Here is a 27,650-nt window from a genome sequence, read left to right on the forward strand (position 1 = left end):
TTAAATTCATAATAATACTTACTTAAAATAAAAATTAAAGGGGGCTCTGATAAAAAAACACAACTTTTGGCCTATTACGTACGGAACCCTTCGTACGCGGGTCCGATTCTAGTTTTCAGAAAAACTAGAAACCTTTTGTTACCCATAAATAGTCGCCGAAACAGCTTTAAAACAATGACGATGCTGAAATACTGACCGAGCAAGTAGCAACCATTATGATGATCGCGAACCCAAAGTGATGTAACTCACAATTAACAATTTTCAGCAACAAAAAACGATAGCAAGCTGCAAAGGAAATGATATGTCTAGATATAAAGTAATGCGCCGTTTAGCGGATGTACGAATTCAAAGTTTACTTAAGTTGAGTATATTTATTACAAAATAATAATTATTGCTTAAGCCGAAAAACCTTAAGATACGATCACATCAGATAAGCGAGTTCTTCTTACATTGTATTGTATAACTTTCTTAAGTTCTCGGTGCTATTTTTTAATGGGTATGAAAACTAAAATTAAAAGTCATCATTTCTGAGATAGTACGTTATTAAACTTTCAACTTTGTCAGAAATCATAACTTTAAGTAAATTATATTATGTAAAGCTCGTCACAGACAGAGCAGGTAATGTATATTAATGTACATTACATCCCGGGATGTATATCTTTACATTATATTAATGTATCACACACACAACAGGTAATGTAATGTATCTTTCCCTACATTTCAATGGTAGCTGCCCCGCTTGACGCACATTTCAGCTGCTAAAGTGCTATACAGGCTGTTCTTATTTTTAATGTTGTAATACTATGGCCTTTCGAGTTACTTGCTATTAGATTCACTAGATAGTTCATCAGAAGATGATTCGGATTGTAATTTTGATGCGCGCATTGTTACATATTGTGCCAAAAACAGAACGATGTGGATTGAAGATATTTGATTGAAAATAATATAGGCTCTGGGAAACAGACTGCCTGCAGTATCTGCTGTGAAGTGCTGTGCTAAGGTGGCAAGTGGCAACACTGTGTGTATCTGTCTATCATACACATATAATATAATCACAGAAATTTTTGAACACCCTATGAAGAGAAGAGATGTATCGTAATATACAGAAATATATTGAGATGTATTTAGATGTATCAAAATATAAATGTATATTTTCATATAGCTCGGTATCTTAAGATACGAAGATGTAAAAATATACATTATAGCTGCTGTGTGTGGTCTCCTGACGATTTCTATAGAAAGATGTATTGAGATATATCGTGCTATAATATACATCTTTACATTACCTGCTCTGTGTGTGACAAGCTTAATGAGTAATCAATGACTTCTTAATTTATTTAAAACCTCTTTTACAAAGTATTAGTAGATGATTATATTTTAGCGCAATAACAAAAATATTAATTAAATTAAGTATAATAATTTTCGAAATTATCTGTTTCAGGTAAACATCACAATCATAATATAAAGCTGTCACGTAAGTTTAAATGTAACTTGGGATTTGGAATACTATAATTGTTATATAATAAGCGATTAAACTAAAAAGTCTATGTAAGTAAGATTATTTATTTATTTAATTATAAAGAAATTATATACCTGCGTAATATAAGACCGTCTGTAGAAAGTATAAAAGTCATAAATACTACTTTCTTTCTGCTTAGGGCTATGTAGGGCACGTTAGACTTGCGACAGCGGCTGCAAAACGCTGCTTAGTCGGTTACATCAGTTTAGCATCCGGAACCTTATAAGTAGCGAAGCGTCAAGTGCGAGTCCATGTTGCACATAAAATTGACACATCATTACAAGGATGCTTTTCATGAATTACCACCATCTTGTAAAATGACAATTAAAAGCTGTTTCACATTGCACGTGACCTAGTTTTGAATGGGGAATATAACACAAAGGTCGGATCAGAGTACGTTACTAACACATACAGTAAAAAATAATCCCACCATAATCCGACATGTTGCCCACGTCATATCAGAAAATTGACAGACACTTTGTTTAACGTCGAACAAAACTTTTTGTTTACTGTCAATGCTCGTTCTGCGGTTCTGCCTCTACCGTGAAAACATTGCAGTGGTATAATATCCTATTGTTTACTGGTTTAGTTGCCAATGACAATCGATTTAGATTAACGCCCCATGACGATGTTGTCCACGCCACAAAATATCCTTGTAGGTCTGTAAGTGACGAAGTGACAGATATCAAGATTTTGTAAACCATAAAGTTAATATACCTATCGGAATAGGTATATTAACTTTATGTTGTAAACTGCTTTTCTTCGCTATCACGACAGCCTTGTCATTCTGAATCCCACAGTTTTCTTTACAGCGAAATAAAAGATAAGCTTTTTCCACACACTTGGGCACTATAAAATAAGTGGATGTACTTAATTATTATCTTTTAACAAAAAATTTAAACCGGCTTCCAAAGTAAAAACAATATTCTTAAAAATATGATCAAAAAGTATGAAATAATTATTATTCCTCACTAGCGTCTTTTTCGAAATTCGACTAATCCTCAACCAATTCTGTTCTCAATTTTCATTCGTTTGAAGTCAGTACCAGCCCAATACTGAGATACTTGACATAGAACTTAGCCAGTCAAGCTTCAGAAAAAATTGAAATCACTTTAAGTTTTCATATAAATTTCAAGAAGTCCCCTCGATTTCTCATGGATCATCAGATCGCCACTTTTGTGAACATGGTACCAAATTCGAGCTAAACCCTATACAACACAAAAACAATTTTGACAATCGGACCATAAACGGCTGAGTAATCGTTGAACATACAAAAAAAAGTAGGTACATACAGCCGAACGTATTACCTCCTCCAGCCTCCTTTTTGGAAGTCGGTCAAAAATATGCCCCCAGTATAAATTAATGATATCACCAACTCGGAAATTGCTTCCCGGACATTTAATACAGTCGAGGTAGGTCTTCTCTTTACTGGTGAATGTAGCTTGTAACATTATACGTATCACTTACACCTTGGCAATTACTTTTTGATAAAATTAAAAAAAAATAGATAAAAACTCTCTCTATATTATATTAGGGAATATCGCGACAAGTCAGAGCATAGCGCGCCACTAGCACATAGTACATACAGTAAACAATCCGAGTTCCGACCAAAATCCGACATGTTTTTTTTACGTGGGAGAGCCATGCTTCGGCACTAATGGGCCGGCTCGGCGGAGAAATACCACGGGCTCACAGAAAACCGGCGTGAAACAGCGCTTGCGCTGTGTTTCGCCGAGTGAGTGAGTTTAGCGGAGGCCCAATTACCTGCCCTTTTCCCTCCCTACCCTCTAATATATCCATTCCCTTCCCTCCCCTATTCCCTTCCCTACCCTCCCCTATTACCCTATTCCCCCTTAAAAGGCCGGCAACGCACCTGCAGCTCTTCTGATGCTGCGAGTGTCCATGGGTGACGAAATTTGTTCATTTGCCTCCTTATTTCATTAAAAAAAAGTCGTTCAGAATATTGACTTAAACGTAGTAATTATATTCTCTTTGTATTGACAGAAACGTCGAACAAAACTTTTTGTTTACTGTCTATGCTGGTGCTGCCTCGAGCGCAAAAATTGGAGTAATATGTGATAATATGTCCTATTCGATCAAAATAAAACGTACAGTGCTCCCAAAGTGATAATGCGCATAGAAATTTTCGTATTTTTTCGGCAACGGTCGTATTTCCCGAGCGTCGGAAGACGTCGCTGCAAGCCACCGCTTTGTAGCGACGTAGAGACGCCAGACGTTGCTTGGACGTTACCATGGTAACGTCACGGACCACGTCGCGATGGCTTCCCGGTGAGATAACCCCTTGTCTGTCATCACTTAGGCCCGTATAAATAGTTGGCTCTTACCACTAAGAGCTAGCTTAAAACGTGTTTCAAGCTGCTATCCTTATTAATAAACCTCACTTGAGTACAGCTTTGTGCCTTTGATCAAGCGAGTGGGCAACGTATTAATAAACCAAATCTTGCACTCAACTGTACTGTCAAACTGACGCTTGAGCGCGCAACGTATTAATAAACGAAATCTTGCACTCAAATGTGCTATCAAACTGTTGCTTGAGTGCCTAATTCTTGAGTGTGGGCAGACCTTGACTTAAGCGCGCTCAGGGATACCAATTTAGGGATTTTTCCCACAATTAGGAGAAAAATACCATCTTAGGGATACCATCGTAGGGATTTTTCCCACAATTAGAAGAAAAAAATAATAATTTCAAGAGTATTTTCTGGGATATGGAATGCTTATTTTTAAACACAAAATTAATATACCAAGCTGTTAAGTGCGTAATATATATTTAAAATGAATTTACAGTGTTTAATACATTTTGACCTTAAATCGGGGCAAGGATAGTCATCACATTACATTATTCTATTAATTAATATATTTTTAAAGTAAGTATATAAACCGCCTTATCAAGCTTATATAAATACTTAATAATAAATCTTAAATAAACCGTACTCTGCAGATCTAATTTTGCCATAAGTAGGTACTAATAAAGGCTTATGTAGTCTACTGAAATTAATTAATAAACAAATATAAGTACTTTATTGTGCAAAAAAACACAATTAAACTTAAATATTAACAACAATTATTGATAAATAAGACATATAGTACACAAAGGCGGCCATATTACATAGAAGCAATTTCTTCCAGGCAACCTTTTAACATTCAGTGATAAATCCAGGAAAATGGTGATGTGCAAAGTATAGTTACTTAAATTAAAAACTATCAAAAGCACAAAATTTAAAGCCTTAAAATACATCAATAAAATTATACAATAAAATAAATAAAAAATATACTTACTAATAAATACAATACATACAATAAAATATTTAAGTTAGGAAATTACAGGTTTAATGCCAACTAGTAAGGTTATATTATGTTTCATCAGTTACATTATAAACTCTTAGCCACAGAAACAAAACAAAATATTTAAAGTATCTTCTAAAAGAAAATGAAAATTGTTATTGAAATTTTTAATATTTAAAGTATATAATATATACTGTGTCTGTGTTATCAAGTTCTAAAGTAAAGAAAAAAGGTAAACTTAAATCATTTACTTGACATTTGACAGTGACAACAGTCAGCTGTTGACTTCAACGCGTTCCGTTTGACTGAACGTGTTTTATAAAATATGTTATAGAGTTATGAGTTTTTTCATTTAATTTAAAAGAAAATGAGTTAGGATAATAAAAAAATATCAAGGTTAATTACTTTTGGTAATTTGTGTTATAAATATGTGAGAAAATAAAGATAATATAGTAAAATTTTATTTTATTAATAAAATCGATTTTTAATCGTATAAACGAAACGTAAACGTTCCCCGAAACGCGGGACTGAGCCTGTCCCGCGCGGGACATTTAATTTTGATGAAAAAATCGGGACGTCTGGCAACGATGTATGTGCCCCCCGGCGCAGCCCCCCCAACTAAGGGCAGGGGAAAAGCTTCCCGCATATTAATCAAACAACACGCAAAATCTGCATGTTTAGTTTTGGTTAGATTAATTTCACTTTTAATAAATAACTTACTTTGATTCTAAAGAAGGAGTAAAACTCAACCCTAACGACGCAACACCATTTTGCTTAGCAACATTACCAGGGGCGGCGGGGGGTTTGGGGGTTTGGCGCCCCCCCAAGTACCGGCTGGGGGCATATTAATCAAACGACACTCAAAATCTGTATGTTTAGTTTTGGTTAGATTAATTTCACTTTTAATAAATAACTTTGTTTGATCCTAAAGGATAATTAAAACTCAACACTATCGACGCAAACTTGGCAACATTACCAGGTTGGGGAATTGGGGCATATAATATATCTGCAAAAACCGTATTCAAATCGGATCAGTAGTTTTCGTGTTAAAGAAAAAAGTTTTATACAAAATCTTGCCCCCTCTTTTGTCCCCTAAGAGGGGTGAGGGGAAAAATTTTATGCACCAGTAGCTCTAGCACGGTAACCAGTGGAAATGCGAAAGTATAGACAAACTGTGGAGATGTGGTGGAGATAAACTTAAGGTGTCGTTCCAAACTTTTTTCGTTCCGAAAAATTCAATTAAAATGCCACTTTATGACAGACTATAGTCACAAACTATGAAGATAAACTTAAGGTGCCATTCCGATCTTTTTTTGTTCCAAAAAATTCAATTCAAATGCCACTTTATGACAGAATCTAGTCCTAAAAATTCAAATAACATGTTACTTTATGCTATACTATAGTATATACTATAGTCTGTCATAAAGTGGCATTTTAATTGAATTTTTGTCGGTCGCGATTAGCCGCGGTAAAGATCGGAACGGCACCTTAAGTTTATGTCCACAGTTTGTCTATACTTTCGCATTTCTACTTTTCGCCGTGCTAGCACTTTCCAATTTAATATCAGTAGATATTAAATTGGAAAATACAGTTTATAATATGATGTAAGTTTATTCAAGAAAAAAGTTTGATACAAAATCTGCCCCCATTTTGGTCCGTTTGAGGGGTGGGGGGGAAAAATTTTATACACCAGATATGAAGTTGGAAGAAGACAAATATATCTGCGAAAACTATATTCAAATCACCGTTATGGCATTTGCACTCACTCTTTATTCAAGAACAGTAAACAGTTTCCACTTGTTCACATCGCTGGTCAGTAATTAACTAATTACTAATTAGGCAAATAATGCTAACCGTCGGGTGTATTGTAGCGTGCTTATGCGACCTAGACACGGTTAGTGTGTCGCAACCGCTCTTTAGTGTTCACAGTTAGTAAGAGGCAGTTACATGGGCTTATGGTAGCTGTTAAAGGTACCAGACTAAAGGTTAATAAAGTTAACTTTAAGAAAATTTTCAATTGTAGTGTTGGAAGATTTAGCTTGTATTTCAAGCTGGTGGTCAGGAAAAATATAAAATACACAATTGAATATTGATTGATCTTATCGTTTTTAAATATAAAATAAAGGGACCTTAGACAAGAAATATCGATTTACTACTAACTACTAAAGGATAAGGAAGGCGTACCTTTAACTGTAAGCCCTCCTTATTCTAAAGTATTCGTACGTAGAAAGTCCGGATAAACAGGACGTCAAACATACCGTAACAAATAAGATTACTTACCTTGTACTACATAACCGCGACAAAGTTCTAAACTTTTAAATAGAATTCAAAACCCATCTTAACTGTGGAAATAACAGACAAATTAACAGAATTATCTATTCAATATTGTTTCGCAAATCGTAAAGATCGTAGGCACTACTTAAACTGAGTACAAACGACGTGTGCCGGACAATGGACCGTAGAATAAACAATTGACGAAGAAAGGAAAAGATTACCATGAAGCTAATACAGAGATTACACATAATATTACCACAGTATAAACCAAACAGTAGGTTCACTCAGCCTTGTCGCACAGCAGCAGCGTCCTTGAAATCAAACTACCTAACAGAGGCAAGGTTCAGGCGCAAGCATAAAGTTAATATACCTAGCGGAACATAGCAACAATCTCGAGCTGTCAAACGAAACCTAAATTGATATTTTACATCTGTGTGTGAAAATTTGTTTACGTATACACTTACACAAGCAGCTTTCTAAGAGATTAAATTGTCAACGTGCCGATAAGTGCCGACTGGACGTCGAAAAGATGAAAAAAATTGGTTCTGCTGTCATGTATCACACGTCTCTTTTTACCACGCAGTGTTACTGATAGTGACATCTCGCTTGCTCAGCCCTTTGTTTCTCTATTCCGCTGGGTATATTAACTTTATGACGTGATGCTCTATTTTTTTGCGGCTGCAAGTTATCTGAAATCACAAGAATGTGTGCGTCCTCGACTGTGTCTCGTGCGGTCTAGTTTGTCAAGCTACTGTACTGTATTATATTACCTTGAAACAATTTGTAAACAAAGAGCTGTAAAGATTTTGTCAAGATTCGCGTGTGTTTGTGACCTCAATTTTCTGCTGACTATCACTTAGCGACGCCGCGCTAAGCAATGTTAGGTCATTATTGTTCAAACACACATTATAATTGTTAAAATTGACATAAACTGTGTGACCTCTAACGGCTTCACAGGTATCTGATAGTAGAATAAAAATAATACAAATAAATAAAAGATTTTGTTTTATGTACCTAAACAAAGGTATTATGTTAACTAGAGATCGCCCAATGGTCGAAATTCGACCTTAGTTTCAACGACATTAGGATTACTAATAATATAATAATATATAATAATATAATAATATCTTTATTTAGACCAAAAATAGGATATTACCTATAGTTTGTAAAAAATATTGACTTTATCTTTTTTTTTTCAACTCTTGTCTCTGGGACTTAGCTGATCTCAGACTGGCCGTGTAAGCATTGCATTGTCTAATAGTATCTTAGATTCAATAAAAAAAACTATAATCCATTTTCAAGTTGTCAACAGACTTCAACCATAAATAAAAGAGTATAATTCGTATGTATAGGCTTGTCACTAAAAAATCTGTAATTTCTCATGTGTGTGTGTTGTAGTGTGTGTAATGTTTTATTTGTTAAAAAAATGTATGATAAAAGCATAATTTCAAAATAATATTAGCTCGATGCACTCCTTCACCATATAAACTATAACTGTGCAAAATTTTATGCACCTACGTTTCCCCATTTTTTGTAAAAAGGGTTACAAAGTTTTTCGTTCGCGTATTAATATTATGATGATGATGATGATGTGTTCCACTAAACTCGTATTTTCTTAAACTGTATGACTTATGTTTGTGATGTAATTATTTTATGTTTATAATCAAATAGCGCTACGTCACATAAGATTTAGGTGTTTAATAAAGAGTATTTAAATAGGTCAACAAGGGCGTCGCCAGCCGATGGCGCAGGGGGGGGGGTTTCAAGTTGACTTTACCTACTACAATTCATACTTTTCTCATTCACTACGAATGAGAAAAGTAGGTAAAGTCGACAGCACATGAAGGTTTTCACTTGTACTACGAGCCTTACATCTACAGCGATTGTAATAACAGTATCTTAGTACTATATAAATATATATTCTGTGACATAAAGCTACGGGCACGAGCTCTTGACTATGCAATAAAAAACTTGTAAATAAGTTATAATAACATTGTATTTTTTTTAATCATCAGATTTTAATTTATAGTGGTCGTTGTTTGCATTATATTTGGCAACTTTTTTAGAATCTCTAGGGGGGGGCAGCTGCCCCTCTTTGCCATTATGCTGGTGTTAATTTTCAGTATTTGTTAATTAGCCTCAAAAATTTTTGTTTGCCAGTCACACTCATATCTCATACTCTACTCCACGCATGATGAACCAATATGTACAAGCGATCACGAACGTGAGGCATGCTTGTTTAAGATTTTCCACGATCGCAGTCGATTGTATATACAGCTTCGCAATCATGGTAGCTCGTGGTTTTCCACCATGATTCACGTCCAATGTGCATAGACTCTAAAGTTAAACGTCAACTTATCTAAGGGCCGGAACACAAAAACACGATGCGACGTCGTGTCGTGGGAATCCACGACGAGCATCGTAAAAAACTACGGCACGACGTCGCGTCGTAGAAACTCACGATGAATTTCTACGTGAGTTTCTACGACGCGACGTCGTACGATGTCGTATCGTAGTTTTTTACGACGCGCGTCGCAGATTCCCGACGACGTCGCATCGTGAAACGACGTCGCGTCGTGATACGACACGACGTCGTATCGTGTTTTTGTGTCCCGACCGTAAATCAACTTACCTAGTTGTGTAAACCTTACGAGTACAATACAAAGACGAAAAGTACTTTTCTACTCTTGTAATACAAGTAAACGTTATAAACCAAACCACGTAGATAATAAGATAAAAACTTGGGCTAGACAAACACTCTCTACTTTCTAATTTTTTTGTCTATGCACTTGATCTAGGCTTCCTAGGCTCAATAGTACTGACTTGGCGTTGCTACGAAACCGTCTATTGTGTTGCGAATACGGCAGGTACTCAAAATATAGTGCTCGTAAAATTTAATCTCGAATATAACCTAGATCTACTCCAAACAATCCTAGAGAGCTTGTTTAATATTGCTTTAACGTCCGCTGCGGGCAGAACAAATGAGGTTTTGCCATTTATGCCGCTACAGACGTGGAGAAATACGCTGTTAATAGTTCGCGATAAACGGATATCACCAGGTTTAATGAATTCCTAACTTTAATTTAATGAAGAGTTAGATCCATAAATTTTCTGTCAAACTCTTCATTAGTTTACGAGATAAACTCTTCATTTGTTTGTGCCGTACTTATTGAAGTAGAGTCGTGGAAATTTAATTTTCAATCTGCGAATTTACTCAACTTCGGTAAAATATAGACGATGTACGCTACTATTATAAATGCGAAAATGTGTCTGTTTATTACTTCTTCACGACCAAACCGCTAAACCGATTTGATTGAAATTTAGCATGGAGATACTTTGAGTCCCGGGAAAGGACGTAGGATACTTTTTATCCTGGTAAAATGTATACTGGTTCCGCGCGATAAACGAATTTTGTTGCAACGGATTTGCCGGCGTTATTTTATATAATTTAGTAGATAAAGTAAGTTCGGGTAATGGAATATTGTACTCACGGGTCGTGGGAGTAAACAGTTAATTGCTGGCAACACAGATAAACGAGAACGAGACGGATTTGCGGCTTTATGGCAACACAGTTCCCACAGATTATCGCGGTTATATCATACGAACGCGGAAAAAATAATTATAATGATTAGTCGAGACTGCGATACGATACTAATTTTACTTAATAGGTCTAGTCTAAGGACTAAGTATTGGGAGCTTATCCTCAATTTCAGAAATAGGGGAACTTCAAAGCTATAATTAAACTCTGTGCTAGATGATAGCATCTTCATCAGGACATTAGTATTAGATCATAATTGTTGTAGAACCAAAATAATCTAATGTCCGGTAACCGGTTGCTGAAGTTTATCTTATATATTTAAACGAGCAATTCTTGTATATATATATATATATATATATATATATAATTGGAATCTCGGAATCGGCTACAACGATTTTCATGAAATTTAGTATATAGGGGGTATCGGGGGCGATAAATCGTTCTAGCTAGGAATCATTTCTAGAAAATGTCATTCTATTCGTGTTTTGTCGAATACCGAGCAAAGCTCGGTCAAATAGCTAGTATTATATTAGATGAGTGATGACGCCCGCAACTCCGTTTCGTCAAAATTCGTCTACCGCGCAGGAACCTTACCTTTTCCGGGATCAAAAGTATCCTATGTCCTTTCCCGGGGCTTAAAGTATCTCCATGCCCAGCAAAATCGGTTCAGCGGCTTAGGCGTGAAGAGGTAACACACAAACAGACAGACAAACGCCTTACAATATTAGTGTGATTCTCTATAGCGCTTAGATTGGCTAATGTAATTGCCAATCGGCAATCGATAACGCTGTTTAGTAGATCGCAGAAGTTTTCAGTAAGTAAAAAAAAACTTCAAAAACCGGATATAAATCGAACACACGAGATTCGAGAATTTAAAAGTTTTTACATTACTATGTCGTGTGTTCGATTTTCAACCCTAAGGGCTCCCACAGTCTACACATAACTGCGAATATTCGCATCGCATCGCATCGCAAATATCTGCGAGAAAATCATCATCATCATCATCACTACCATAAACCATTATAGAATCATGTATCGTTCCGTTTTGACCCTATTATTGGTAATTTTCAGTCTTTTATTATAAGTACATCACTTAAACTGCGGGTAAAACCGCGGGGCACAGCTAGTTCATAATAAAAAATGACATTACGATGCGATATGAATTCGCAGTTTTGTGCGGGAGCCCTAAGCTAAGTTTCAACCCAAAGCGAATTTTTTTGCGATTTTAAGTTTCTCTGGTCGGAGAGTTTGCGAATAATAGCTCCTAGCCTGCTCGTTTATATTATGTATACCCCTTAGGGAAAAGGTGCTGAGAAGGTTGCTGCGTAGATCTCAGATACCTATGTACGTGACAAGACTTCTACTGAACACGCACTTATAACACTGAGCTACTTAAGAACAAACTAGTTAAACAAAAGTTGAATGTAATGAAAAGATGCTTTCCAATTTCCCTTCCCAAGCAAAGCAGGTAGTGGCAAGGTATGTAGTAAATATGATGCTTCTTTAACATAATTTAAATAAGCCAACTGTCATTATGAAATATAAAATCTAGATTTTTGACCTTTGTCCTAATTAAATATCAGTAGACTCGAGGATGTTCCAATTTCGAATTACAATTGCATTAAACGAGATAAAATCATAAATTATAATTTTATCTAGGTTTGGTAATTCATTAAGAGGAGTCCACACCGCCTTTTTTTGCATACAAACGTTGTCCCCTGTTTCCTCCCTGGATAATGCTAGTAGAGTTATAATTTTTTTCCTGAATATCTACGGCCACTACTACAATGTTTCTTTTTTTTTCATAATTTAATTATTAAATTAGATATGAACGTTTAAAAACCCAAAAAAATGACCAGATTTTCCGCTGTGTTCAAACATCCAGAAAACAGATTTGGCTAGATTATACAAAAAAAATAAAACACAGCTCAAGGCTTTCTTTAATCTTTTATGAAAAAAGTACTTAAATCGGTTAAATTTGGAAAAGGAATCTGAGGACAACGAATCGTTGATTTTCTGCAGTTGTCTCTATTGCGTTCTGCGGTATGGGCTTGAGGTAAGGGAGACAGCTGTAGATATTACACGTACTTTTTTTTTCATTTCTCTAGACCCTGGTGTATCCTCTTAATACTATAAATATCTCGTTGCAACAGTGCAACGTGCGCAGTTGCCTTCAAACATTATGTAATTTGAGGATAGTATTAAATATTGCAAGTTTTTAAGACTGTAAAAGATCTTTATTACGCATTTTGTTCTCATTATTATGTAGCTTAATCATTGTCACGACAGAAAAATGTCGTGTGATCCTAAGGATGACTATATTTTCTGGTAGATTTATTTAATTTGGGCTCTAAGTTACAAAGTTAACTTAAAATATGAACATCGCGATCAAAATAAAAAAAAATATTGATATAACTTTAATAAGTAGTTAAAAGTTTTTGCTTTAGGCCTGCGTAGTGCGTAGGTCCTAACTACATCCAACCTACGTCCTGAGTCTAAAATTTTTCGCTGGCTCTGAAAATTTTTAGTAACTGCGACAAATTTTTAAACGTAATCTTTTCAAAAACGGTGTAGTGATGCTTGTTCTTTTGCTTAGGTAACGTATCGTAAAAAAAATATAGTCACATTTGTAATGGCGGGAGAATGCGACATATTGCTTTTCCAGTTCTATTTTTAAACGAGACAGGGCCGCAAGACCGTACACACGGTACCAGGGACCGCGTCTTTGATCACATGATTGGATAAATTGACCCAAATTCTATATCTATAGAACTGGCCTCGCTTATATCCGTGGCTTCGCGTGCTAGTAGCTGGCACGAAGGTTAATTCTGTTTTTCTTTTGGATCATCGGTCAAGCGCTTGCCTGATGCTATCTTTACCAAAGACCTACTTTGGTTAGCTTAGCCGTAAGATCGGTAACATAATATTTATTATTTATTTCAGCTGCTAATAAAATATTATAAACAAAGTAACTTTAATAATCTCTACTCTTTACTTTTTATTGCTTGATAGTTGATAGATGTTGTGTTGGAAACTGAAGCAGACAAATCCTTTCTTAAAAATTAAGTTATCAAAGTTTGATTACAAATCCATCCTTGTAGGATGTTGCGCTGTCATTTTTAGTGTCATTTGCGAGACCCCTGTTTTACACACATGCCTAGTCTTAACATCTTTCTATTATTTTGCACGTAGCCAAACCATTATCACTGGCGTCATATCGGGTGACTGCTGTTTTATCCATGGCCCCGTGACAATTTCATCCAATCGCCGAAATATCCTTGTAGGACTGTTTGATTGTGGTTTTTGCAGTTTCACATCATAAAAAACAATCATTATCGTAGACGGTACTCGCTCCTGTTTTATTAGCCTGTAATTCTATGGCTTTCACTTTTATTGTTTCTTGTGATCGTTTTTCTCGCATCGACTAATTTTAGAACCTATTGTCTAGACTTAGGAATTGTTTCTAAACACGTATACAGTGATTTCTCAATATTCTTGCGGTTTCAATACTTTGATTAGTTTCAATTGACTACACTCGATTAACCCATCAATCCCCAAGCGTCAGCCGGCTGTCGCATAACAATTGAAATCTATTGTTTCTGCGATACCAACGATGGAGGTGCTCACATTACTTAATTTAATTAACCCCGACAAAAAAGAGGGGTGTTATAAGTTTGACGTGTCTGTCTGTCTGTCTGTCTGTGGCATCGTAGCATCCAAACGGGTGGACCGATTTTGATCTAGTTTTTTTTGTTTGAAAGCTGACTTAACTGAGAGTGTTCTTAGCTATAGTTCATCATCATCAGCCTGCTCCGTGCTGAAAAATCGCGGTTCATCTGGTTCGTGAAGGGCCGATTAGCAACTTGCAGTCGTTTGGTGGACTTTATTGCATTCTAGTTCGTGACATGAATATTTATACATTAATGGAAAGTTGACCTGGTACTGCAGCATCACCTGGTAATCAGTAGGATACCCAACTCCTTGCCAACTTAGAGCAATGGTTTCGTGTTTGGGCTCATTTTAATTGCGACAACTAGTAAGACGTAGATAACAAATAAATTTTTGCATGCTGCTGCTGCAGCATCACCTGGATTCTATAGGAGCCGAGCTCCATATTATGAACCCAAAGTGGAGGTTTCATGTTTGGACTCATATTGACGGCCTCATCCAAAAGGACACTCCTAGATGGTATTCATTGGGATATAATATTATGATCCTATTGATAGGAATTATTCTGCACTATAACCAACACAAGTTTAAAAAGCATGAAATAATATTAAATTAAGAAATTTAAAAAAAAACCCCCGCTAAATAATTTAAAAAGTAATGAAATAATATATTTTACTGACTTTAAGTTTAAATAATTCCTAAGTGTAAAGTGATATTTCAGTCCATAATTGTTGTCAAGGTGTGTTGGGGGACCGCTAATGTAGATGTTTGATTTCACATAACATTATAGTTTAAGGGTCAGTTCACAGCGAACCAAATCGAGACAATCAGTGACATGGCGATACAAAATGCAAAAGACACTGTTGGCGGTCCCCCGACACACCGTGACAACAATTATGGACTAAGATATCACTTTACACTTAGGAATTATTTAAACTTAAAGTCAGTAAAATATATTATTTCATTACTTTTTGAAGTTGTTTGGCGGGGGGTTTTTTAATTTCTTAATTTAATGTTTGCCTTATTGTGTTTTAATTTCGAACAACTAATATAGGAATGACAAAAATGTAACACATTGCCATCTTGCTTGCCCGAATAAAAGCTTGAGAGTTCAGACACTTGCCTGAAATTCCAGCATAGGTATCCGTCCCAGGTATAAATAGTTAGATCGAATTATTCAATTCTGAACTCTCTGCGTTTGGGATAGGGTACACTTTCGTCTGCAGTCGGCAAAGGGAGCGTGCTGAGTCATAGACAACTAAACATAGACACAAAGTTCACGACATTTAAAATCTAGACTTGCATTGCATTTCATAATACATTTTGACATTGAAATTCCTCTATATCTTTTATTGTTGCTCAATAAATTGTAGATTCTAAAATAAGTAAAGTAACCAAATAAGTATTATTTTTTAAGATTATAAACTGCTCTTATAACATGTATTCTTTTAAGAAAATAAAAATATTTACTTAGTACTTATAAAAAAATTGTGTAAAGAAAATATTATTAATTTTGAAATACGTGCTGTATAAAAGACTTCAACGCGCGACGTTTTTGAAAGAAGTTCGTAGTGGCGACAAGTTTCTTATAATATTACATTCCTTTTTTATTCTTCTTACATTTTATATATACTTGTGGGATAAGCGTGGTGGCCACCAAAAAGGAAGATCTTCCGACCGAGCGAGATAGAGAATTGTGGGTACCGCCACATACTTACGTACATAAAATATGTTTAATATTTCTATCACAATAATAATTAAAACTGTCTATATGCAAAAAATATGAGATATGATATTATCGTAGTCACCTACGATACTAAACAACCTACATACTTATTATAATATAAATGTACAGTCTACCTAAGCACCCACTGCTCAAATAAAGTGTAACAAAAACTATAGTCGCCAGAAATTATAAAAAAAATATCTAATATACCTGTCATGCCTTTCATGAGGGTAGTTCCGAGTTCGAAATGTGTACCTACTTCTTTCAAAAGTACGTGGTACATTATACTTAATGAGATGACGCCCGCAATTCCGTTGCGCCAAAACTCGTTTATCGCGTGGGAACCGTACATTTTTCCGGGATAAAAAGTATCCTATGTCCTTTGCCGGGACTCAAAGTATCTCCATGCCAAATTTCAGCAAAATCGGTTCAGCGGTTTGAGCGTGAAGAGGTAACAGACAGACAGACACACTTTGGCATTTATAATATTATAGTATATATAGTATAGTACCTCCTCGCGCCTCCGTGGTCTAGTGGTATAGAGCGCGGCTCTTGACTCGGAGGTCGTGGGTTCGATTCCCGCGTTGGAAACATGTTATTTCCAAGTTTGGTTAGGACAATGCAGGCTAATCACCTGATTGTCTGACAAGTAAGATGATCCATGCGTCGGATGGGCATGTAAAAAGTCGGTCCTGCGACTGATCTCTCGCCAGTCGTGTCGGTCTTCCGTCCCACTGGGTTATGAGAGTAAAGGAATAGAGAGTGCTCTTGTGTACTGCGCACACACTTGGGCACTATAAAATTACTCCTGCGTAGCTGGCCTGGTTTCAATGAAACCGGCCACCGTCACCGAAACCGGTGTGGGAGCTATTATTATTAGTATAGTACCTATATAGTATAGTAAGTATATAGTATACAGGGTGTAATAAAAATGAGTGATAATACTTGGGGAAACTCGTGACGCTCGGGCCTTTGCCCATACAAAAGTGAAAAAAATTTTTCGTCTTTCAGCGCTGCTACTTATACAGTGAACTCTCTACAAGGAACAGGGACACACCCTAAAGTATTATCACTTATTTTTGTTACACCCTGTATAGCTATATAGTATGGATGAGATGTATAAGAGGAAACTGGAAAACTAACCAAAGGTACCATTTGAAGATATCTCCGCACGAATAGTTCTGAGAACGCTGTTGTTATGTTTTTTATTAGCCGAACGTGTTTTATTATTCAGCTGACATAATATGGCCTTGATTTTTCAACATAATATCTCGACTTGATGCAGGTTGCCAATCGCCATTTTATGAACAGTTGATCATGAATCAGCCCCTAGTGTCTTTTCGACTTATCGAATATTTTTAAGTAAGTAATTTAACTCGCGTATTTTATGTAATTTTAATACCATAATTAAGAGCTCTAATATTTTATTACTTAGGTATTTTTTTTTTAATGAAATAAGGGGGCAAACGAGCAAACGGGTCACCTGATGGAAAGCAACACCCATCGCCCATGGACACTCGCAGCATCAGAATAGCTGCAAGTGCGTTGAGGGAATAGGGTAATAGGGGAGGGTAGGGAAGGGAAGGGAAGGGAATAGTTGAGGGTAGGGAATAGTTGAGGGTAGGGAAGGGAATAGGGTAGGGGTTAGGGGATTGGGCCTCCGCACAAGCGCTGTTTCACGCCGGTTTTCTGTGAGAACGTGGTATTTATCCGGTCGAGCCGGCCCATTCGTGCCGAAGCATGGCTCTCCCACGTATGGTACTTGGATGTTCTCAAATATGAGAAGTATTTTAAATCTTAATTGAGAAAAAAGCTAAACTAATGCATTCGCTTGGATTTGGTTGATATTATTTCTTCTTGGTGTTAACCTCATTATTAATATTTATATTATTTTATATTTTGACTTTTCTTTTAGACCAGAAGTAATTACAAAGACGTATACCTACTGGCATACAGTACAGCTGTGCAAAATCGTACATATAAACAAACCGACAGAACTGGTTTTAATAAATTCATGTCCGAGTGATGTCAATTGGATTCGTTATCGACAAACTTATCGATACTTCATAGAAAATAACTACTATTTTGTAATAGTAGTTATTTTCTATGAAGTATCGATAAGTTTGTCGATTATATATTAATACTTGTGTATTAATATAATTTATTGTTCAAACCTGGTTCAAACCTATAAATAAAATTGTATGTATCTAAAATCTTCATGCTACAATTTAAATGACGTGATTAAGAAATAGTTTTATTGTTAACACCAACTTATTTTATCCATATTTATTTATTACACAACGACGGAATATTCTTGACTGGTATTTCCCTAATTACACAGATTCTCATCTGAGACAAAAAGTCGTGATAATTTGCGTGTTATCACTGATCTCCCAGTAGTTTGGCGTCTGCAATTATCTCGTTAACAGATGTACGAACAATTACACGTAATTTATAAGTTCGATGTGTCGAGATCCTCACATCATAATCAACGTGCAATGGATTTTACCTTTTCGGAATGCAATGCAATTTTAGATTCCGAAATAATTGGCAATTATGAAAATTGCTCGAATATTGGCAATGTCCATACTCGAAACGTTTTCGTCTAATAGCTGGCTACTAACATTTCTAAGCATACAGATGTAAATTGCACAATTTTATGTTGTTTGCACATAAGTTTGCGCATAATTTTTGTAAAAACATGTTTTCATTGAATGTCAACATTCAGTGCCATAAAAAGATAGCATTTTGTTAACACAACTCGTTAAATACTAGGTATCATAAACAACTGTACGCTAAACATTTAATGAATTAATAAGTATATACATATTTACGCCGAAAGGCGAGCTATTCTGCTCCTATTAACGTCGCAGTTAACTACTTCGTTTACAGATAATGGAGTCTGAGATAGATACCGCTTATCTCTAGTTATTCCTGCATTAACCTTAAGGATGACTCGGTAAATATCCCACCTTGGATGTGATGTTAGACGACTATTTTTATCGACTATCGATATTTTGTCGTTTCCATTTCTTTTAGATTTTTTTTGCATGATATACCTAGTTCACGGTACGCATCCGGATCAATGCAAAATTGCCGGTTAATATCTGCAATGCGATGTAAATACGATAAATGCACGACCAAGTTCACAAAACAAAAAAATCATCGCATGTTCAAATATGACAAACGCGATCTAAAAATATCGTCACCGCAACGAGCATCGCCTGAGGAAGGAAGTGGCTGATAAAGTTGTGGAAAAAACTACATTTCCTATAAAAGTATGTTCGGAATTAAATTATTATGACGAACTTCCGATGAAATTAGGAATATTATGATATGACAGGACATATTTATATACTTAAATTAGCGTAAATAGATAAAAGATGTTACAAAGGTTCCACGCGTGGTATTCGTGCGGATCATGAAAAAGAAAAAGATTGGGATAAAGGAAACGACCTCATTGCCCAGTTGATAGGTCGGTCCGCTGTCACAGTGAACTAGATCTCTAATCAACCGCAGACAGTCGGAGTGACCCCAATGACAATTACAATCCTCAATAGTTCGTGGTTTTTCCACAGAAGCAGAAACTAGATACAGTTAGTCTACAATACCATGTTATAAGCGTAATGAATGGTTTAGTATTGTTGTACTCCCATGATAATATACAAGTGAATGCAGGTAGGAATATGAAAAAATACAGTACCTACCAAAAAGTAATTTAACCTGCATGTTAGTGATGTCAAACAAAATAATCTAACTACAGGATAAGAGATTCAGCCATTTAATTTATTGACGCAATGGGGCTAACAGCTAAATACACGAGGATAGGGGCATTAATATTCATAATTCTTGACCATATCGACCGCGTTCAAGTTATGTCTTGAATATATTTCACAATAAAGTTAATAGCCCAAATCATCGACATCGTTGCCCAATGTCACATCCTTACGTCGATCCAAGTGTGAATGAACACTTGCATCAGTGTGCCGCCGCGCGCCGTGTCAGCCCGTACTAAGTACGGAACTAGTTGGCTCCCCGGTGCCGAGAAGGGCGTATGTCACGTAACCACGCGATTATCCACTTTAATACGCCGCGATAAAGAATTGTGAAGTTATAGAACATGGTTGCGGATGAACTGCGTTCGGAATTGGTGCAAAGGTAAGCTTGACTTTATGTCTCGGTTCGATCTCTATACGCTTAAAATCACTTTAGTCTCTTTAAATAGTTCCTTCGTTTTGTTCGTATGGTTTGTTGGCATTTGCTTCGTGTCTTTCCACATTTGATTTTGAACAAATTAGAATTATTATTTTTACAAAATTCCCTACTTTAAATCTGAACCTACCTCTGTATCCATAAAGTTCTCAATTATTTCCAAACAAATTCTTGAAGGTAATCCGGATTTAGCTAAATATAAAATTGAATCATCTTGTAAATATCGATGACGTACTATAACGGCTATTTATATAACGTACCTTTACGGTAATTAATAAAATAAAAGTACATAATTAAATGTTATTAGTGTTAAACCTCAACAAATGAAAAAACTAGTTAGCAATGAAGGTAGATAAAAATCTGTGACCTCCAGTTCGAAAAAAGAACTAAACGTTTTCGTTTGCAGAGATGTTGAAACGGCTGTTACAATATTTAACCTCTTTAACGGTCGAACTTTTAATTTCGTTACATCCTTATTGCATGTCACGTTAGTGAAAGTAATGTCAGTATTTGGGCGTGAGAGTGACGTCCCTACTCTCTGCCCCCAAACGTTTTGAATAACTAAAGTTCTTCCCATCGTCTAAATGCTTCTAGATTCTTGTTACAGATCCATCATCATTATTCTATGTAGCGCAAATCTTTATTTTCCAGTCGATCTAAATTTTAGGTTAGGTTAAGTGTTAGGTATATTATAAATCATATTGTATACCTATATCATAAAGAGAAAGAGAGAGGATGGAAACTCAACCTTATTATTTTATAAATAATAAGATGTTTGTTTAAGTTTAGTATTTTTACATTAAGTATTTTGAATTTTCTGTTATCATATTTTGGTTGTCTGGAAAAAACCGCTAAAAGCGGTAAGGCCGCCTATTTGCTATAACTTATAAGTATTCCTTGCCTTATGTTGTTTTTGTTTTTGTTATTTTTATATTGTTTACTTATATGCAAATAAAGAATTTATAAATAAATAATTGCTCTAGGAGCAGGATTTAGTAAATAAAAGTAGGTATGTAATTATTATATAACAGTAAGTAATCAAATTCTAAGTACGGTCATAATAATACAAATTACACATACGTAACCCCAAAATATGAAATGGTATATTGAAATATTATGATAATTTAATGGGTAAATATACATACAAAAATTGAATTCGCCAGTTTGCGAAATACGCGAAACAAATAATTAGGTAATCACTAGCAACTGATAAAGAACTTATAGAGAAGAAAAGTGTACTTTTAGCAATAACTGTTGAAGGAAAGTTTAAAGATTTTTAGATGCGTAGATATAAATTACGAAATACATGGACAATGGGCATGGACAGAAGAAAAGATACGGACTTAATTAAAATGTACTTACTTATAAACAAGTTCCTTTTATCCAATTTCTTCCAATATTTTCTACTAACAAACAATATAAACCGTAACTAAGCCTTCATATTGATGATTTTTATTACATACCTACTTTGAATTTTTTAAATAATAATATGGTGATAATACAAGATACTAAATTGTACAAAGAGTAGATAATGTTTATGGTAGTTAATACCCGCCTTGTTTAAATTCTACTAATGTATCCGAAGTAAACAGGTAATGTTTTATGAAATTTTTATTGGAGGGAATTCCATAATTTAGTAAACAGTATTATGCGTCACCGGTCCCACTGGACACACACACATTCACAGAATACAAAATATCAAATCTCAAGGATGATGACAATGACCTTTATCAGCCGGCGAATAACTGTTTTAGGTACATCGAGGAAATTGATTTCTACGCAGTTGACAGACCAACGCACAGTGGAAAATTTGGGTCCTTATCGGATCAAAAATCTGTAACTTCAAGGTTTTTCATCGTATTGTATTGAGATTTGGCACATGTATACAGGGATATACAAAGATTTTAAAAATAATCAATTTTTGTATTTTTTTTCATTGTATACATATTTATTTTAGGTTAAAAAAAAAGAAAAGATAAAAAAGTAATACGAGTAGTTTATTTTTTATAAATAAGTACTAATATGAGTAAAATTATACTTATCACACAAGCATAATAAAATACATAAAATTATAAAATCGTATAGTACCTATCTATGCCTCACACCAAACTAATTTATCTTAGATTAGACAAATCTTATAATATTATTGGTTTTATTCTAGGTTTTAGTTACTTATAATGTTATATCTAATTGTTATTATCCTCGCTATTCCTAACTAAAATTACTTCCGGTGTAAATGTAGGATCACCTTCAGGTACCACCTTCAAAAGACTTAGTGCCTCTTCATCAAGATCCTTCACATTTCTCACATAAGGTTTTCTTAAACTTGAAACGTATGGATCTGAAGTATATAGAAGCGTTTTAAATACGTCTTCATTTGTAGCTATACGGGAACATTTTCTGTTTTGCTAGCACGGCGACCAGCGGAAATGCGAAAGTATGGACAAACTGTGGAAATAAACCTAAGGTGCCGTTCCGATCTTTTTTCGTTCCGAAAAATTCAATTAAAATGCCACTTTATGACAGACTATAGTCACAAACTGTGGAGATGAACTTAAGGTGCCGTTCCGATTTTTTTTAGTTCCGAGTAATTCAATTAAAAAGCCATTTTATGACAGACTATAGTTCTAAAAATTTAAATAATATCCTACATTATGACATATACTATAGTGTGTCGTAAAGTGGCATTTTAATTGAATTTTTCGGAACGAAAAAAGATCGGAACGTCACCTTAGGTTTATTTCCACAGTTTGTCCATACTTTCGTATTTCCGCTGGTCGCCGTGCTAGCACTACTGGCATGGTGCAGGCGCATATTTCTGTAGTCTTTATTGCGCGACTCTAGTGCATCTTCCGACAGTTGCCCAATAGGAAGAACAGAAAAATGTTTGATCACGCTTTCTCCGTGTATAAGTAATTTGTGCACGGAGGATGGCATGTAGTACCAATCATAGTTACTAACATAAATTCGCGCAGTTTCTAAGGCATAAACTCCAAATTTTTCGGGATCGATCATCATTCCAGAAGATAGAGCTTGTAAAATAATATACAAGCGTTTAATCAATGTTTCATCAACACCTGTTATGTTCGCCGAGCAAGTGTAATTGTAAAAGAACCTTCGTGCTGTATTTCCATCACTTGAGTTTCCACTTAATTGACGAGGTTTGTCGATAATTAATCCTAGCTCTTCCCTGAAACGTTTTTGAACAAATTCCTTCTTTTCTTTCTTCAATTTCTTTTTTTCTTCTATTGTAGCAGACCAAGTCTTAAAGTCAAGATTGTAGCAAATGTGTAATACGATTTCCATGCAGCGAATCCAGGCATGCAATGTGGATAATCCATATTGGTAAGCACTTTCATTTTCAGGTCTAGCAGTCACTTTTAATAGGTCATTCATAAGTCGAGGAGTAGCCCCACATATCGTGCACGTAGAACCCGATGGAGTTTCTGTTAGGACCTGAGCCACCTTACCATCAATCATTGTTAGAAAAAGTTCGTGCTTCACATTTACTGCAACACCATCTTTGTTTATTAATGACGGGCGTAAAGATTCAATTTGTCTGGTAATTTCGTCTACAACTGCCTTAGTTTTTTCAGGAGTTTCTTTACAAAATTCAATAGAAATGGGTCTACAATAACGAACAGATGAAGGTACTGGATTTTGCCAAATAATGGCTTGTGAGAGGTCATCAATTAATCTAATGGGAACTAATGAAGTGACGAACAGATTGGCATCTGAAATAGTTTCCGATTCTTCTGGCAGTTTCTGCTTGTATTGACTTTGGCCAGATGAACCATCACATCCCCATTTACAGTAAAGGATTAAATTTCTGTGTTGTTCTAGGAAAACTGGATTAATTTTTAAAATTCTGGCAACTGTGTGGTCCAGTAAGTCTTGTATATTAATCACTTTAGCATAAGTATTTGTGATTTCGATTGTAGAAGATGGTGGATAGCAAGTTTGTTTTATTTCTTGTATTTTGTAATATGGGGGAAACATTGTACACTTTCTTTCGTTGGTTAAATTTCTTAGGTACATATATTGTGCTTTAGTTAGATCCAAATCAATAAAAGCACTCAATGCTTCTGTATCAGATAAAATCTTCATTTGGTTTGACTCTTTCCACATAGTCGAGAAAACTTTTTTCTTTTCGCTCTCAGAGTTTCTTAGCTCTTCAACAAGATGAGCCTCTGCATACTCACCTAAGGCCCGCAGTCCTTGCAAAAATGCGTTACAAATGTGCTCAAACCCATATTCTTCTAGTAAAAGAGTGTTTTTCCTTTTCTTTGTTGATTCTGAGGAGTCTCCATAAGCAATGCACGGTCTTCCTCGTTTACCAGAAGTTGATGGCAGTGAATGTGCTTCAGACTCCGGAAACTGTACTGAATATCCTGACTCCAGCCAGCTTGTATTATTTCGAATAAATTCGTCCTTTTTCCGTGATGCTTGAGCCCAGCGCTTATTGAAAGAAGGCAGAATATTTCTTTGAATGTCACCAATTACAAAACACAAGATGTTTTCAGAAACATTTAATGTTTGCTGTAGAACTATGGACAACGATTCCAAGGTTCTGCCACGCTCGATATAGGGAATGATGAAATCGCCCTTAGTACAGTTGAAAGTTGACATTTTAATGGAAATAACCAATTTAAATAAGTGTCACTCAATATGAAATACACGCTGAAGTGTGCAATTTGAAGATATTTGCTTCTCCTTATATACTGGTTTTTTAGATATGAAATACGTACTAATATGAATGTTATGCATATATACACGACGAGTGCAAAATAGATGATAAGCTATTGCTATCAAAATATTGTGGTTAATATAGTTTTTGTAAACTATGTCAGCAGTAACCGCAAAAGATACCGAATTATCTACTCCGACCGCTATCACATTTTTTCCCATAACTGATGATGATTTTTTTAATTTTTCATTTATAAATAGTTAGGCTATCAAATAACACATAAAGTTGCGCGTCGGGAGCCGTCGGTAAATGTGAAAACCTTCGACGAAAAAAAAGAAAAGTGAAAAATAGGGTATGTCAATTTTTAAGTACTTACTCAAAAATAAAAAGCATATTAAAAAAAGTTAATAGCTCATTATTAAGAACATAAAATATCATTTTTAAAAATGTATAAAACCGCATGCATGAGCTAAATACTTTTTTCACAATATTCATTTGAATTACGTGTATGCAAACATTTGAATGAGCCATCCGCTACTTCAACTTACTTCAACCTATGAAAAAAAAATATTTATGCAGTTTTAGAACAAAAAAATGTCTGATTAGGATTATTTGGTTATTAGAGTATCGAATGCAATAAATATTTCATTCAAATTGTGATATTTTTAAAATCCATTTATGATATGCTCTAGTTCTACCATTTTCCATAGCGCAACGCCACAATAGACTCTGCTGGGTTTGTACGTAACGCGACCAAACTACGTAGGTCCCCCATCTGCCTAGGAATCAACTTCTCTGATAGTACATGTTTTACTATGAGAAAATATGCATTTATTATTAAAAATTCAAGAAATGGGACTAAAGGATCTAGTTTGTAAGGAATTAAGTTCAGCAATGGGCATTGTCCAAAAAAAATCGCATGTACTTTTTAAATTTTTTTTCTGTTAAAATAGGGTATTTTATGAATATAAATTAAATAATTTTGAAATTGATTGGCTAGTTTTTTCTCAAAAATTTTTTGAGAATAATTGACCTCTGCAGTATGTTTTTTCCTTTCAATCTTATTTATAATGGCTGGTTCGTCAAATGCAAGTTCTCATTATGTAAAAGCTGATACGAGAAGCTTACCAAAAGTTCTAAATGTAATGTTGGTCGAATTTATTGCTAATTTAACGCCATTGAAGGTCAAACAAAGGTTAAACATATTTGTTCAAAAATATAAGTAACTAATGGGTATTTTTTTTCGTTTATATACAGAAAAATGATCACTGACCTTATTCCTCGAAATGTTTTTGTAATGAGCAAAATAAAAAAAATGGACAATCCCCATTGTAATTTGTATGTTCACTTCAGCAGTTGCATATTTTAAAAGTTCCTTATTATTTTCATTATTCTTCTACCAAAAGCCTTCATTTTATACATCTAATTAAGTATACTGCGATAATGTGTTGTATTTTAAGATTTTTACAAAACATTCCGAAATTGTTGTATCATTATTCACTTTGACCGAGCTTTGCTCGGTATTCGATGACAATGACATTTTCTAAAAATGATTCCTATCTAGATCGATTTATCGCCCCCGAAACCCCCTATATACTAAATTTCATGAAAATCGTTGGAGCCGATTCCGAGATTCCAATTATATATATATATATATATATATATATATATATATATATATATATATATATATATATATATATATATATATATATACAAGAATTGCTCGTTTAAAGATAAAAGATAAGATTAAGTTACTCAATTTCATATCTTCAAGTTTTTGTAGAGCGGTCAACTGGGTATCATTGATATTATAATTATGTACACCTTTCAGAGTTATTACTGCTAACAAGATTACATTAACATACGGATTACGAGGATTCTCAGTTTGTCTTATTTTTTCTTATTTTATTATCCCCCTCCTCCCTCCCTCCCTTATTAGGAAGTCCCAACTCCCAGATATACAACGCGTAATAAAACTAACTGATATTATTTGACGACCTCCGTGGCTCAGTTGGTGGGCTGTTGGTAGCTCAAGCCGGAGGTCGCGGGTTCGAATCCCGCCGACGGAACAAAAAGTTTTGAAAGTTCCTGGGTCGTGGATGTGTATTAAATATGTGTATCACATTTATTATTCATAGGTATCATATAATAAAAATCTTAAATATAATTATGTATAGTATAAAAGTATTAAATATATTTCCGTTGTCTGGTACCCGTAACACAAGACGTGTCCTTCAGGTACTTAGCCCGGGGCATGGGCAAGCGCCCCAGCGTCAGGAATTTTCCTATACGAAAATAAAAAAAAGTTACTCTTTCAGCGCTGCTACTTTGACTGTGACTCTATACACATACCCGTACACAACCTAAAGCCTTGTATAACTCTAAAGTAGTCTAAACGGACAACACAGTGCTAAGTACTCATATACGGTTATGATCGATAGTTTTACTTCAAATCGAGCAATAACCACCGTGTGGACCGCAAAACTGACAGCTCGAAGGCTCGCTAAATATGTCAAACATGTCATTTCCTTCGATTCAGAGATTGTGGTTAAACTATCGAGCAAAACCGTATGTGAGTACTTAGCATTAACTAGAGTCATACACCTCGGCGGTTACTGGTCACCGTCCCTAGGTTGTTCAACTCGACGATAAGCCCTAACAATGCCCTGGTAATTATAAACAAATCGTTGCATTCTACATTTCCTACAAAAGATTACTG

At 35.2% G+C, this 27,650-nt stretch overlaps 1 protein-coding gene across 4 annotated transcripts in view; it reads left to right on the forward strand.

The window, feature by feature from the left end:
* Positions 1–27,650, forward strand: part of LOC121735193 (PTB domain-containing adapter protein ced-6) — a 72,318-nt gene that overhangs the window by 23,493 nt on the left and 21,175 nt on the right. Inside the window, exon 1 of one of the 4 annotated variants that reach the window (XM_042125927.1) lies at positions 20,006–20,187. The exons of the other annotated variants lie outside the window; for them this stretch is intronic. Within the exon in view, the coding sequence (XP_041981861.1) occupies positions 20,150–20,187 (38 nt within the window). The 5' untranslated portion in view covers positions 20,006–20,149. Of the gene's footprint in view, positions 1–20,005; positions 20,188–27,650 lie in introns of those variants that run through there. 4 annotated transcript variants of the gene reach the window in all.

The sequence above is a fragment of the Aricia agestis genome, chromosome 2, assembly GCF_905147365.1.
Source record: "Aricia agestis chromosome 2, ilAriAges1.1, whole genome shotgun sequence".
Lineage (NCBI taxonomy): Eukaryota > Metazoa > Arthropoda > Insecta > Lepidoptera > Lycaenidae > Aricia > Aricia agestis.